Source organism: Ambystoma mexicanum, chromosome 8 (genome assembly GCF_040938575.1).
Source record: "Ambystoma mexicanum isolate Mex_15411 chromosome 8, UKY_AmexF1_1, whole genome shotgun sequence".
In the NCBI taxonomy this organism is placed as follows: Eukaryota; Metazoa; Chordata; class Amphibia; order Caudata; family Ambystomatidae; genus Ambystoma; species Ambystoma mexicanum.
Genome location: NC_090929.1, coordinates 1,242,143,077 through 1,242,158,716, shown reverse-complemented (window position 1 = coordinate 1,242,158,716; position 15,640 = coordinate 1,242,143,077). Strand labels below are relative to the sequence as shown.

The 15,640-nt window shown below is 48.1% G+C and overlaps 1 protein-coding gene across 1 annotated transcript in view; it reads left to right on the top strand.

Annotated features, from left to right (window-relative positions):
* Positions 1-8,735: 8,735 nt before the first annotated feature.
* FFAR4 (free fatty acid receptor 4) overlaps positions 8,736-15,640 on the top strand; it is a 151,756-nt gene continuing 144,851 nt past the window's right edge. Inside the window, exon 1 of the mRNA XM_069611354.1 lies at positions 8,736-9,723. Within this exon, the coding sequence (XP_069467455.1) occupies positions 9,181-9,723 (543 nt within the window). The 5' untranslated portion in view covers positions 8,736-9,180. The remainder of the gene's footprint in view (positions 9,724-15,640) is intronic.

The window sequence follows — 15,640 nt, the reverse complement described above, 5'->3', positions numbered from 1 at the left end:
GGTTTCGGTGTAGGTCGACCCAATGTCAATTTTGATCTGACCATGTGACTGGAGACTGCATTTTTGAGCTCTTTACTGGATTTAATATTATTAAATGATGAACTCTTGACGGCTTCAGTGTTTTTCCATTTCACCTCAAACAGAAGTTTGTTTCTTTCTCACGTTCATGCAACTACTGGATGGACAACCAGGCTCACGGTGGCCTCGACTTCTTGGTGGTGGGCCAGCCAAGCCTTTCTTGTATTACTCCTCCGCCATCAGTTATTTTCCAACTGCGCCACACTGAAAACCCCCTTCCAATTACAGGATTTCAAGCCTTGCTTAAAGTGCATTGTGGAATATCCAGGATCTATACATTCCTATGTATATATATTGGCGCATCAAAGCAACTATTCACTACGTAGCCAGCCTTAAGATCGCTTTGTCTACTTGCGTTACTGCATCTGTACAAGCTTAAATTGATTTAGCATTTTCTTTAGCATTTCTATAGCATGAGCATCTTCACCTCGAGCCCGAAATGTTGCTCATCTTTACCACCTTCTCTTCAGATCTTATAGAATGTCTATGTTCTTTTACCTCGTGTATCTTTTCTGGGTGCGTCAGCTCTGCTCTGCATGACGTCACCGTCTTCTTTTTCACTAATTTTCACACTTCCTCTGGAACTTTGTCCAAAAGGCCATTATTTCTTCGTGAATACATATAGGGTTTTCTCAATGGATACCTTGTTTCCAGGATTCTCTTCGGTACAGGCATCCTCACTGGTACTGCACATGTCTTAATTTGTGGTTCCCAACATATGGGAAACATGGGGGCGCAGCTTTTGGTGGGGTACTTGACTCCTCCTCTACACTTGTATAAAAGACCAATTGCAAAATCTGGATAATCTGGACATCCTAACGGTCACTGAATCATGGCTGCATGACGCAGCAGGCCCAGCCCTCATGCTAGCAATACCTCATAACTATCAGATACTTATAGTGGAAAGACCCAATGCTAGAGGGGGCGGCTTAGCCATCATAGCAAAAACGAACCTCGCCTTAAGACTTCTGACACCACCACCACTCAAATCCTGTGAAATACTATTCACCAAACTTCCCATCCCCAGCTGCTGGACCCTAACTATCTATCTTCTATATAGACCACCAGGCCCCATAGGCTCCTTTGAGGAGGACCAATCCAGTCTCCTGGCCAACAACACCAAAGAATCTTTGCAGATATTAATCTTGGGTGACTTCAACCTGGGATTTAATGACCCAAAGGACCAACATGCTCAGGCAATAGCGACTAAGTGACTATCCTCTTAGAACATGGTCTAACCCAAAAAGTCCTTGCCCCAACCCATGCCAAAGGAAGGACCCTTGACTGGGTAGCTGACCTAAATTGCACCACCTCTATTACTAAAATAACCCTGCAACTATGGACTGACCACCACCTGATTGACTTCTCTATAGCAACAGACAAACAAACACCCAAAGTTAAAGTTATGGCACCACCCCTTCTTACCAGATGCAAAAAAAACATTACGCCAGACAAGCTACTACCTCATCTCCTTCCCACCCTTAACTCTCTCCCAAATAACTCCGACCCCAACTTCCTTGTGGATGCGTTTAACAATACCATGTCTAAGGCACTAGACATCATTGCGCCAGTTAAATTGCGCAAAAGTAAACAACAGGCTCACCTCAATGCTTGGTTTACACCCCATCTCAAAGAACTGAGATTGCAAAAAAGAAAGTTAAAATCCTTGTGGCGACATACCCCCTCGGATGAAAACAAATTACAACTAACCCATTTCGCAAACGACTACAAAAAAGAAACAATCCATACCAAAAAAGACCTTTTTAATGAAAGAATATCCAAAGCCAGCTCCAAGGAACTTTTCGTTATCCTCCGAGAACTGGAATCCCCCATCCCCCTTCAGACAATGTACCCAAGGACAAACAATGGTGCACGAGCATTCAGAATGCCCTAACCAACAAAATAACCTCACTCCAAACTAAAATTGCCAATAGAAAAGCCTCCTTGCTCTCCACTAAGACGCAACCCACCATCCCTACTGAAGCACCCAGCACGCTAGTAATCACTACCCCTATTGAAGCTACGAACACTATAGTACCATTCAGTTTCACCAAAGTCTCCATCCTGGAAACGGAGAAAATGATCTCGTCTCTGAAGCCATCCAACTGTCAGGGCGACAACTGTCCCGCACAAATAATCAAAGATGCTGCAAGAGACCCTCTCCTTTTATCTCAAAGCTAATTAATGCCTCATTCAAGACCGATACTGTCCCAAGCAACTTGAAAGAGTCCTGGGTTCTACCTCTGCTCAAGAAACAGACCCCAGACCCCTACATCCCCACAAATTACCGACCCATCACCACGGTACCCTTTCTCCTTAAAATCATTGACAGAGTAGCTTATTTGCAATTCAGAGCTACCTTGAAGCAAACCACCTGATAGGCTCCCGCCAATCCGGATTCAGGCCACAACACGTGACTGAAACCGCATTAATTGAACTAAAAACACAAATTGATGAGCTTAAGGATAAAGGTAAAACAACTATGCTGCTCCTGCTTGACTTGTCAGCAGCTTTCGACCTGGTGGCCCACGCAGTCTTGTGCAAACACCTAGCGCCGGCAGCCCACTTCTCAAGCGATGCAATAGCCTGGGTCCAGTCCTTTTTAGAGAATAGAACAATGAGAGTCCTCTCCCCCTCGGCATCAGCAGACCCGATCCAGACTACCTGCGGTGTCCCACAAGGATCATGTGTTTCGCCAACCATGTATAATATAATTACCAAGCCCCTATTTGACAAATTGGACAGACTGGGTGTCATCTACACTAATTATGCGGACGACACCCAGATCCTCATTCCCCTTTCGGGCAATTTTGACAAGGATACGGCCTTGGTAAATAAAATATACCTCCTCATTCAGGCATGGATGACATCCCATGGCCTCTGCCTGAATGACGACAAAACAGAGATCCTAACACTTGGTTCTAATGCCAACCTAAAAAAACTGAGTTCCAACTACTCCGCATTCAACATAGAAGGCAACACAATTAAAGTAGTTAAAGAGGTAAAAACACTAGGTTTCTACCTCGATTCCACCTTAACCTTAAGGAAACAGGTCAATTCTATGGCATCCTCTACCGCCTACACTTGTAAGCTCATTAGAGCCTGCAGACCATTTTCATCTAAAGCTAGTTTCATCATTCTCGCCAATGCTTTACTATTATCAAAATTGGATTACTGCAACGCCTTATACATAGGTGCTAATAAATATATCCTCAACAAGACCAAACACTACAAAATAATGTCTTGAGAACTGCCCTAAATATACCTAAAATAGAACATATCTCTAAAATCAGAAGAGAACACCATTGGCTAAAAATAAGTGACAGGATCCTACTCAAAACAGTCTCACTGCCATTCACGTGCCTTAACAATGCAGCACCCCCTTACCTAACAGAGAGAATGATCAGGAGAGCCTCAACCCGCCCATCCAGAGTGGCCAATTCCTACTGCCTTGAGATACCCAGATTTAAGTACAACAAATCTGGAGGAAGCAGTTTCCCGGTGAAAGCCGCGCAATCCTTGAACTCACTACCACTACCCCTCAGAACTGACCAGTCCTACCTGAGTTTCAGACGCAAGACACTTGACTGGCTGCGATCCAATGACATATGATCCCTGTTGGACATATCACTGCTATATTTACCTATGTATCTGCCTTATGTATGTAACCTACTGCACCCTCTCACTGTATCTGTTGCAATGAAATGTTGAAACACTTGTGTATAGGCGCGTTAGAAATGCCATATCATATCATATCATATCATATCAATGTTTCTTGTAACTTACTGTACCTATTCCACTGTGTAACTAAGTTTTAATTATCCTTGTACCTGCTGCGCCCAGTTACCTAAGGGTTCGGTGCGCATTACAAAAACAATAAACAAACAAACAGACAAATAAACGAGGCTTTGAGAAAACAAACGCTGTCCCAAGTTACCAACGCTGACAGAAAAGGGAAGAAAAGAGCTGCACATCCTGACCTGAAGGAAAGGAAGCAAAAGCAGAAATTAAGAGTGTTAGCTGGATGCTCTATTTGTAAGCAGGGCAAGTTGATATTGATATTGATATTGATATTTTATTTCTATCGCACTCGTACAAAAGTGTTTCAGAGCGCAACAAAGCAAGGGAGGGGAACAGGGGAAAACAAAACAGCGGTCTTACTAGGCCCAGTGACATTGAGAACGCGCAAGTGCATGGGAGAGGGGGTGGGCAACAGTGCATGGAAGGGGTGAGAAGTGGAAAGTGCGAAGCAGAGGAGAAACAGATAAATAACAATACATAAATAATAAAGGCAACAAACAGTGGTAGTGCAGCCAGCAATTTGCAAGTGCTAGGTTTAAGGCAGCAGACAGGGTAGGTCTGATAAGTGCAGGAAGAAAAAGGGGGGCTGTATGGGTACAGATACAGACCCCAGTGCAAGGGGTGGCCTGGAGGCAGTGCGGGAGGGTGGCGGGTGAGCAGGTATCTGGGCCCGGAGGACAGAGGGTGGCCAGGTGCACGGTGCCAAGAGAGAACAGATCAGCAGGAGAGAGGGGGAGCGAAGGCAGAAGAAAAGAGGAAGGTCTTGAGGTGCTTCCGGAACTGGTTCTTCTCAAGTTTTATAGTGGCAGGGAGGCTGTTCCAGAGGGAGGCCCCAGCCGAAGACAGAGATCTACCCCCAGCTCGTTTCTTTAAAAAACGACTGACCCTGAGGGAGTTAGAGGTAGAGGAGCGAAGAGCTCGAGAGGGGAGTTATTTGCGGAGGGATAGCTGAAGGTATTTTGGACCCAGGACCCAGAAAGCCTTGTGGACAATGCAGAGGGTTTTGAATTTAATCCTTGCATCCACTTGGAGCCAATGGAGAGATTTCAGAGCTGGAGAGATACGATCCCAGGGCTTGAGGCCAAGGACAAGTCTTGCAGTCCTGTTCTGGATTAGTTGCAGAGGGCGGAGAGTAGAGGCAGGTAGATTTAGAAAGAGGCTGTTACAATAGTCCAACAAAGAGAGAACCAGAGCTTGGGATACCATGAGCTTCTGCGGGAAGGTGAGGAAAGGCAGAGTACCTCTGAGGAGGTGCAGTAGGAAATTTGACTTTTTAGACACCTCAGAGATGTGGGCGGAGAAGGAAAGGGTGGAGTCAAAGATCACCCCGAGGTTCTTATCCTCGCAGGTGGGGGTAGGAGGAGGGCCAAGGGAGGCCGGCCAGAGTGTGAGGGGAAAGGATGGTGAAGGTGTGCCGATGATGTGCAGTACACAGAGGCTATTCTAAAAGCTTGAAATTGACAGTAGATCTTTTAGAAATGCTTCAGGATATATCCTAACCAGAAAGGATGCGATCAAGCAGACAGAGAAAAAAAGATCATTCATCACCCAACCTAAGAATAATATAAATAAACCTTTACTGCCTGCATATTCGTCATGATATTAGACAGACAATCTTTATGCTAGCTTGGAATAGGGGATGAAACATGAGTAAATGCTGGTGACATCTACACAACCAACACTGCTGTAACAACTATAACTGAGGGAGCAAATACCAGGGCTGTTTTTCCCACTGATTCAAGTTAACAGGCCTACCTATTGAACATTTCATATTGGAACATGAATAGGAGGAATGCATTTGATGTCCTGTAACAATCGATTTTTTAATTTCCACATCAGTCATTTCACGGTACACGAGTAGAGAAGGGGCCAGGACCAGTGGAGAAGGGGTCAGGATGGGGGAAAAGTCTTAGTGTCCCAATTAAGGAAAGTTATACTTTAGGAAGTTAAGAGGTGGGCACAGGTTCTTATACTCCATTTGTAGGAGGGCTTACTATTTGATTTTGTAAGTATTTTTACTTTTAGTTTTCTCCAATTTAGTATTTTAGTCTGATTTAGGTAATCATCTATGACTATTTGGGTCCGTTTGAATCTGGCTTACAATGTTTACACTGACATGATGGACCATTAGAATATACTCTAGCACTGATGGAAGTGCCATTGTGTATCCCAGAGGCACACCTAACAGACTGGCACATTAAGCATTCTATTTTTAGCAGCACCTATAGTTAACTTCAGGTGCACTTCCAAAGTCAACTGGCAAGTACTGATACCAAACTTGTAAACACTAGCAACTGTAACTGCATTTTATGTTGTGGCAGTGTTAATATTACAGTATTAACTGGCAGGAGAACAGTGATCTGCATTCTATCTCCGGCCAGAGTATTTAAAACTAGTGCGAGTATATCTAATTTCACAATATTTCAATCTTGTGTCGTTTCTAATGGTATATGATTTGTGATTAGGATCATTCCCAGTCTTTAGTGTTGGGGCATAAATGTCTTATCTCCAGTCACTGTTTCCAATGGACAACCAATGTTCTGCTGGCCCCAAATAGTCAAATCAAGCCTATGAATTGCTCTGGGAAAAGGCTCTCGTGCTCTTTGGCCTATCTGCCGTCCCAAGCACCACCATTTCCCCACAGATCTGCCTGTGAATCTAATGGGATTTTATGTAAGTTCTTTGGAATAGGCGCCATTACAGCCCATCCTTTTTAAAGGTTGGGTAGGGTGGAATCCCTCTAAAACCACTTTGGATGATGGAGGAAATGCGAGCAGGTGGCTCTGCTTTGAGGTTCAGATCCGTTGCCGGTTTGATGGTTTGCAAGTCGCTACCGGCACAGTCAGGCAGACCTTCTATTCTCCTGGAGTTAGGAAGGGCTGGGAAATATGAACATCACTAGGAGTTTAACAATGCAAATAAATAACAGCAAACCCCCTTTAGGTTTGAGACTGTGCAAGGTCCATACGAGTTTTGAAACATCTATCTGCAAAGGTTTATATTTAAGAGCCTGTCTATCTTTAATTGATATCAGCATGCCTAAAGACCAAACATCTCACTTTGGGTTGGAAATAGCTACACGATTCAATACACCTTTAGACTAAAACAAAGTCACATTCAAAGTGATAAAAGAATGTGAGGCGGCGGGGAGGGGGGGATACGGGGCATATATACTTCCGAAAGCACTAACTAGATATGCCCCCGGACTTTGAGACTGTGTGAAAACAGGAGCATTGCCGCAGGCTTTTGGAGCCCACTTGCACCAAGGTCGCTGGTTTAATAACCAAAGCGATCATGGCTCATTCCGACGTCTAGAAGGCTTTCAGCACATGCAGTTTTGCATCTAAAAAGAAACATGAATGCTTTTAGACTGCTCCTCAAGTCAGAATGTTTACAGAAGTTATAAACTGCATTAAAAAAATTCTGATTGGGCGAGAGCTAGGGCCCGATTCATGGAAATGGGCACAGAAATCCCACAAGGGCCACACACTGAGAAGGACACTGCGCGAGCCTGTGCGCAGAAAGAAACATGCACGCTGCGCATATTCATGGAATTGACAGCGCAAAGTAACCATATTCGCAAGTCGCACCGAGAACTCCCCTGACACGCCCCACACAAAGCATGAAGAGCCAGAGCAGCTACCATTGCGCGCTCCCCTGTGCGCGAATACACGCACCCTTCAAACGGTGCATGAAGTCCCCAGTAAGCAGGCCTGTGGCTCTCGGACCCTGCCCATGGTCCCCCGCAACTGTATTCGGCACCCTGACAACATACGTATAAAAAAATCGTAACTCAGCAACTCAGGATATCTGCGTGCGAACCTATGTAAAACGTTCCTGCACCCTGCTACACTGCTTAGGCGCACTCCTAAATTACATCCGAACCCCCGATTGAGTACACGCACCCCGAAATCCGACATGGGTCCCCACCTGTGCACTGAAAATCCTATGCGTAAGTGTACTTACACTTGCCTTCGGCTGGCGGTTCATATGAAGGACTTGCAGGGCCATTTCCAAGCCGAGACGTTGCGCGATTGAATGCATCAATATGTCTTGTGCTGTGCAATAGTGGCCGTGCAATGGACTGCCTGCAGGCCGTCCCGCGGAACGCCTACTTTTACGCATGTTCTACCCCATTTTTGGTGTTCTGTCCGTTCCTAGAAGAGTTTCGCGCAAGGCCCTCGACGGCTCGCAAAGATGTGCTGAGCCAGCGTGAAATCCACGTAAGTCCAGGGAAAGTGCTGCGCATTCGATTCCATGAATCGACAAGGGCAGATTTGCAGGCAGTTGCATGTGCAAGTACCCTCTTTTATGCGCAGATAATTCCATGAATCGGGCCCCAAGTCTATAATGAAAGCCATGTGCTGAGTTAGAAAATAGTCGCCTGCATATAATTTGCATCAGTACGTGCAAACATTTGGTGCGGTTTTTGGAGGTTGACTGATATTTGTACAAAGGTGCAAAGGAACAAAGGTGACCATTTATGGAAACAAACATGTGAATAGTGCTGTGAAATCAGAACTAGAACGCTTATAAAATCATAGAATCCCTTTTCTAGGAAAGGGGGCTATGCCATGCCCGATTCTATATTTATTCTAACAGTGAAACCCCTGCAGTAACTTCACTGACGGGCGAAAGAAGGCATGTTGCACCAGCCAGTCTATGCAAATGGCGGAGACGAATTACTTGCCAGTGGTGCAAAATTGCTTGTTACTGGAACAGTGTCTGAAATCTTCCAGGCGTTTTCTCCAAAATGTATGAGAATAACTCTCTGGTAACCTGGCAACCGTGTGTTACATGCTCAGCTGGGTACATGGAAACATGCCTAACAGTGAAGCGCAGTCAAAACATCCTGGCCGGTTAGGTATCTGCGTGTGTACTGTAAAAAACCATTCAATGCCAACCATCACCAGTAATACGAAACCCCTGCCTTTTCAGAGACAGGTAGGTGAATTACAACGCCCTTATCTTTGCTTTAGACGAGTGGACGTTTACAATGCGCGGGGACTTCCTCGTTTCCAGCGCAGACAGGGGTGTGCAAGGCACATGGAGGGGAAGACTGCCTGCCTGGCCGGGTTTAATAGAGCAGCTGCCGGTATTTATGTGTCCGTTTGTACAGGGTGGCTGCTCTGCCAGGCGACAGGCCCTTTGTTTGCCCGTGATGTCTCTGGACTCTGCTGCTGTGTGTAATTCGTAGCTCACGGCATCCCGGAACTTGTGCCTCTTGGGGGTCAGTACCTGTCTCAGGCCGCTTTCAGCTTTCCAGGGACTTTGATGGCTCGCCACCCCTAGGCATGGACGATGGACGCGACGTTTGTCACATCTCCTCAGGACATTGTGCGCCCAAACTGGACCTATTTCACCTTTTTCTCAGAGTCTAGGGATGGTGGCGGCGTTGCGGTGCCCGTGGTGGAGACCCTGGCGCTCTCCCTCATCTTCGTGGTTTCCCTGCTGGGCAACATCTGCGCCATCACGCTGCTGGCGCGCAAGAAGCGCCTGGTGAGCGCCAACTGCTTCGTGCTGAACCTCTTCTGCGCGGACCTGCTCTTCATCAGCACCATCCCCTGCATCCTGGCCACGCGCTGGAGCGGGGCCTGGGTCCTGGGGGACTTCTGCTGCCACATTCTCTTCTACGTCATGAGCCTGAGCGGCTGCGTCACCATCAGCTCCCTGGCCGCCGTCAGCCTTGAGAGGATGGTGTGCATCATGCGGCTGCACCAGGCGTCCAGCTGCGACGTCAAGGTGGTGGCCGGGGGACTGCTCAGCATCTGGGGGTTCTCCGCCCTCACCACCGTGCCGCTCTGCGTCTTCTTCAGAGTGACCACCCAGCCGGCCAATGGCAAGGTAAGTGCGGGCTACTGCACCTCAACAAATGTGGCACACAGTGGCTGTGGTAAGGGCTAAGCAGGGATGGCACTACCGCATTCTCGGTAAAATGGGGCGGCACTAGAAAGCTTGTGTCATTGACCCAACAGACTCCATAACACCTGAAATTGCATGCTGAAATACCAGTCATTAATTTTTCCCTCAATTGCATTCTGGGAGTTCATAGCTGCGTAGTTTCCAGTTCAATCTGTGACACCTCCAGCCTGCCCTGTTTTCCCCCCACTGCATGCTGGGACTTGTATGCTAATCCTTACAAGGAGAAAAACGGAATTACAAGCACCATGCAATTTAGAAAAAAACAGGACTGGCTCGAGGTGCCACACATGGAACTGGGAATCTTGGCAGCTATGGGAGTTGCACTGGGTAAACTTGATTCAAATTAATCTAACTCCAAAGTTAGGCTTAGGACTGGAGTATGGTGTCTCTAGTGACACAGCTTCCTCTAATAACCTTACGCTATGAACTGCACAGTACATTATATTACGGAGCTGTGCCCCAGGCCTGGTCCACTGTTTCCTATAGTTTCAGTGATGACTGTAACAGGTCGATCCTTTTGATAAAGCATTCGAAAGACAAGCCAATTAAACAACACGGTTACAAATACTGCTTGGTCTTATTCATTTAGTTGCAAAACTGCCAGAAACAGCAAACCAATTCCAGAGCCTGGTATTGCAAAGTATTTTGGGGGTAGGCCAAATGCAGTATTATCTCACTGCAATGTGTTGTAACATATTTGTATTGCAAAGATGAATCGATCAAATAGTTGCAATTAACAGAGAATTGAAGTTGTCCTCTGGGAGGTGCAGCTTGGACTGGCATATCCTGCAATAAGGCAATGGTAAAAGGGCCGCCCCAACATGCTAGTGTGGGCCAGTTTTTGAGCTAAATTGGAGCAGTTTGGTGATCTACGGCAATATATATAGATCGTCGTTTTTGACCAATGTTATTTGCCGGTGTGTGAATTTGATTGCCACACTAACGAGTACTCTGAGGATTGTATTAACCATAATTCCAGATTTCACAGAATCTGTAGATTGGGCCAAAGGAAAAAATATGCGCGACATGCATTAACAATGTGTAATTGTAATTTGTAAAGCGCCCTTTCCACATTTTTATGGCCTAAATGCGCTTTGTGGTTGGAACACCCTCGGCGATCGAAGTCCATGTGTGGGAGATTCAAAAAGTTACGTTTAAGATGCGTGTGTGCATTCTGCCAGGTTAGGACTTAGGAGGGTTGGCTGGGCCCCAGTAAGCAGCCCGAGGTCAGGCACGTGGGTGGGTGTTTTTGGTGGATTAGGATAGAGTGCTAGTGCAGGAGATTCGATGTGTGCCCAGTTAGACCAAATTTTTATTTCGTAGGTTGTCGCTATATTCTAATGGTAGAGGTGTTGTGGTACATCAGGGTTTTCATTGAGGACAGCTATGCGAGTTGCTAGACTGGATTTGCATAGCCATAGCTGCATTCTAGAGTGCATGGATGTGGAGCCGTGCCTGCGGCATGTGTCTGCAGACGAGGTGCGAGTTATAAATACCTCACTCTTGGATGGATTTTTAGTTCAGTGTCGTTTTCTTAGGTCTCTCTAAATGATAAATTGGTCGTTCTAGTGCAGCTTTAGTGATGTTAACATACTACCTTGTGGACGACCTGACTGGTGCCCTTCTTTGAGTGCAAAAGGAAATAAATTACCTTAAATTAATCTTGCCACCTATGGCTGAGACCAATAGTTTTGATTAGCATTCCCGATGGAATTGTCGTCTAAATGCTTCTTATTGTGTCTCTGTTCCTACTCCCATAGCTATTAAAGTGCATTCCGTGCCCAATAGCCTGGGTAGAACTGGCGCATCTCCTCAATACCCACAGTGCGATCTATGGGTTTAGTGTTCTGTGTGCTTGGTTAAGCCCTTCGATAATTTGGTAGGGACCGTATATAGAATCCTCGGTAGTTTAGGGGGCCTTGGAGAGGGCTAGGTGGGACGGGGTGAATTATGATTGACTCTGGGAGCGGTGGGGATAAGGGGGTGCAAGTATCTCAGGGTGAGCCGCTAGGAACACTGGTGACATTCGTGGTAGTTGGCTCTGGTCCAGTACTTGTGTGCGTGGGCAGGAGGGGAGTGCAAGTATCTTGCGGTGTTCCACTGCGTATTGTGCCAGCATCCACAGTGGTTTGGAAAGTAGGTGTTTGGTTGGGTCTGGTCCAGTGCTTGTGTGCTCGGTAACCACAGTATAGAGTGGGAGGGTTTCAAGAGGAGGAAGGAAAAAGACAGATTTTGAGGGACTTTCTGAATGCAAGGTGATTATCAATCATGCGGATCTGGAGGGGCATAAAGTTCCACATGGTGGGAGCTCGAACTGAGAAGGAAGATTATCCCAGTCCCTGGTGTGGTTATATTGGGTATAACTAGGAGAACATCTGCACCAGATCTGAATGTCCTGGAAGGTCGGCAGAGTGTTAGGTTGTCTTGGAAGAATTCCGGGCCTGTGTTGTGGATGGCACAGTGAGTAATGCCCATGGCTTTAAAGGCAGTTCGTCATCTGATAGGGAGCCAGTGCAGGACTCTCAGTGTGTGGCTGATGTGTTCTCTGGGAGGGAGGCCGGTATCCTGCTTGCAAGCGGGGATAGCAAAGATGAGAAATCCATGGGAGGACACAATATGTTAGAAAGCAAAAATGAGAGGAAGGTCGAAGCATTTCAAAACAACTAAAAGGACCCATGCATCAGAGGGGAGGATCACCAGGGGGCGCATGAGCATGGCTGCCTAAGTCTGCGTCTCCTTAAATCAGGCTGAATCATTCGTGTTTAAGGCAGTTTGAACTGCAATTACTGCCAAATTCATCATCCCCTTCTGTTACTTACCTGCTCAGGCTCCTCTGTCTGCTTTTTTGGCGAGAATCGGATCCGCCTGGTACGGCTTCAGGACCGATCCATAGAGCGGCCTTCCTCTCACCAGACCTCGGACGGACCCGGTGAGTCCTCCCGCCTTCAGACATCCAGAGTGGCTGCTAGTGCGATCAGAGTCACTTGAGCGTCCCCGACCTTAGGCCTCCTCCGCCCGGACGCCCAGGACTGCAGTCATCGGGGTCGGACCCACCTTGGGGGGCTCCAGGAGCGCGCTGCTGGGCGACCTACTCCCGCTTCGTCACCCGGGGGAACTACGTGGTGGCAGCTAACACGATCGCCTCATCTGGAGTGTCTCCGGCTTCGAGCCCTGGAGCTGCGCTCCCCTGCCCGAACACCCGGGACGGCGATCGCCAAATCCAGACCTGCCTGAGTGTCTCCTGGAGCGGGCCGCTGCACAGCCTCCTCCCGCTTCGCCATCGGATCGACCTGTGAAGCCCTCCTCCTTCCACTCATCTAGGGCAGCGGTCGTCACCTCCTTCACTCTGCCCTATGCTGAACCTGCTGTCCTGCGCGATCCTCCCGCCTTACAACGGATTGAACGACGGTGGAAGCCTCCTCCTCACCATTGCCCACTGTGCCAGCTATCCTACAAGAGCCTCCCGCCTTCCACCCATCTAGGGCGGCTGTTGCCCCCTCCTTCTTCTCTCTGCCCTCTGCTGAGCCTGCCGGCCTGCGGGATCCTCCCGCCTTCCAGCGGACCGAACGACGGTGGACGCTTCCTCCTCGCCATTGCTCACCATTGTACCAACCTTTGTAAGCCTCCCACCTTCCACCCATCTAGGGCGGCTGTTGCCTCCTCCTCCTTCTCTCTGCCCTCTGCTGAGCCTGCCGGCCTGCGGGATCCTCCCGCCTTCCAGCGGATCGAACGACGGTGGACGCTTCCTCCTCGCCATTGCTCACCATTGTACCAACCTTCGTGAGCTTCCCGCCTTCCACCCATCTAGGGCGGCAGTTGCCTCCTCCTCCTTCATTCTGCTCTCTGCTGTACCTACCAGCCTGCGGGATCCTCCTACCTTCCTGTTGTTCGTGTGACGCCGTACACTTCTTCTTTCCCCGACATTGCCCACTGTAGCAGCTAGCCTGCGATAGCCTCCAGCCTTTCACCTTCTGGGGTGGTGGTTGCCTCTCCCTCCCTGCGGCGGTCGACACCAACGGATCCTGCACAGTGCAGGTGACGGAGCCCTCTTCGGTTGCCTTCCTTGCTGCGGCCAACATCAACGGACTCCGCACAGGGCGTGAGTCCCCACATCCTACGAACTATCCTGACGGATTTGCCTCACTGCTTCCTGAGCTCCTGCACTCCACTCAACCTCAGAACTCTAGCTCCCCTTTTACGGTTTCCGGCTGTTCCATACTCCTGCCATTGCGAGTTGCTGCACCTTACTAGTCTCTCTTGTTTAGTTGTTACTCCACTGACTGTGTTCCAGCTCTCCTCCCTTAGTTCCTGGCTTGCCCTAATCTGCCTCTGAATTATTTCGCCTCTGGTCCCCTTTTTCCACAGTTTTGAGCTCCTGAACCACTGACTCCTTTGACTCCAGTGGGGCTTTCAACTTGTACTCCTCCTACCCTCATCCTTTCCGATCTTCTCCCTCTTCATTCCCGTTACTACGATTCTGCCCCTATCTACCTATCTTCACCTAAGTCCCTGTTATGCGATCCCCCTTATCTCCTTCCCACCCCACCCTCTCCCCCCTTACCCCCCCATTCCATCTTCTCCTCCCCCTCCTACTCTACTCCCTCAGTTCTCTTCACTATTTTCCCCCACATTCTCATACTCATGCTCCTTCCTTTTTTCATCGCCCTAACCTTCTGTACCCCCCCCACCACCAACCAATCGGCCCTCATAAACACTGCTCTCTGGAACGCCAGATCTATCTGTAACAAGACAGCTGCTACCCTCGATCTTTTCTTCTGCCTCAATCTTCATTTCCTCTGCCTAACTGAGGAGACATGGATTCCTCCTCAAAACACCTCTGTCCCTGCTTCACTAACAACCTCGTCTTCCTCTTTCATCCATTTCCCTCATTCCTCTGGACCAGGGGGCGGCGTAGGTCTCTTATTCCATCCGAAATTCATTTCCTCTTCTTCTTCTCCAACTCTCCCATCTTTCTCTACCTTTGAATTCCTCTACAAGTCCTTCTCGTCTCTTATTCCATCCGAAATTCATTTCCTCCTCTTCTTCTCCAACTCTCCCATCTTTCTCTACCTTTGAATTCCTCTACAAGTCCTTCTCTTCTCCCTACTCTATTTCCTTCCTTATCATCTATCGACCCCCTGGTCCTCTCTCCTCTTTCCTAGATGATCTGGATCACCTCCTCTCACTTATTTCTCCACCTACCTCTCCTTTATTGGTACTTGGCGACTTTAACATTCATCTGCCGTCTCCCCCGCAATCTTCTCCTCTCCTCTCCTCTCCATCCTTGACTCCTACCTCCTCTCCCTCCTCCCCTCGCCGTCTACTCACTCCTCTGGCTCTACTATTGATCTTATCTTTTCCTCCTCCCACTCCTCCTCCCCTGCCTCCTCTCTCCCTGTCTATCTCTCAGATCATGCTCTACTCTCTTTCTCCCTTTCTTCTCTCTCCACTCCTACCACCACTAATCCTTCTCCCCCTATCTACTCGCGTCGTGACCTCCGGGACTTCGATGCTACCCTCTTTTTTAACACCTGCTCTTCTTCTCTTCCATCTCACCAAGACTTTGCATTACTGTCTGCGGATGATGCTCTCTCTTCCCTTTCATCCTCTATCTCCACTACCCTTGACCAACTTTACCCCCTTTCTCTCTTCCGCCCTACACGCAAGCCTTCTCAACCTTGGCTTACCCCCCATCTCTGCTCTATGCGACACCTTCTCAGGCGATTGGAGAGACTCTGGCTCAAAACTCCCTCACACTCCAATCGAACCTCTTACTTTTCTTATCATGCTCTCTACAACTCCTGTCTTGCAACCACTAAGTCCTCTTACTACTCTAACC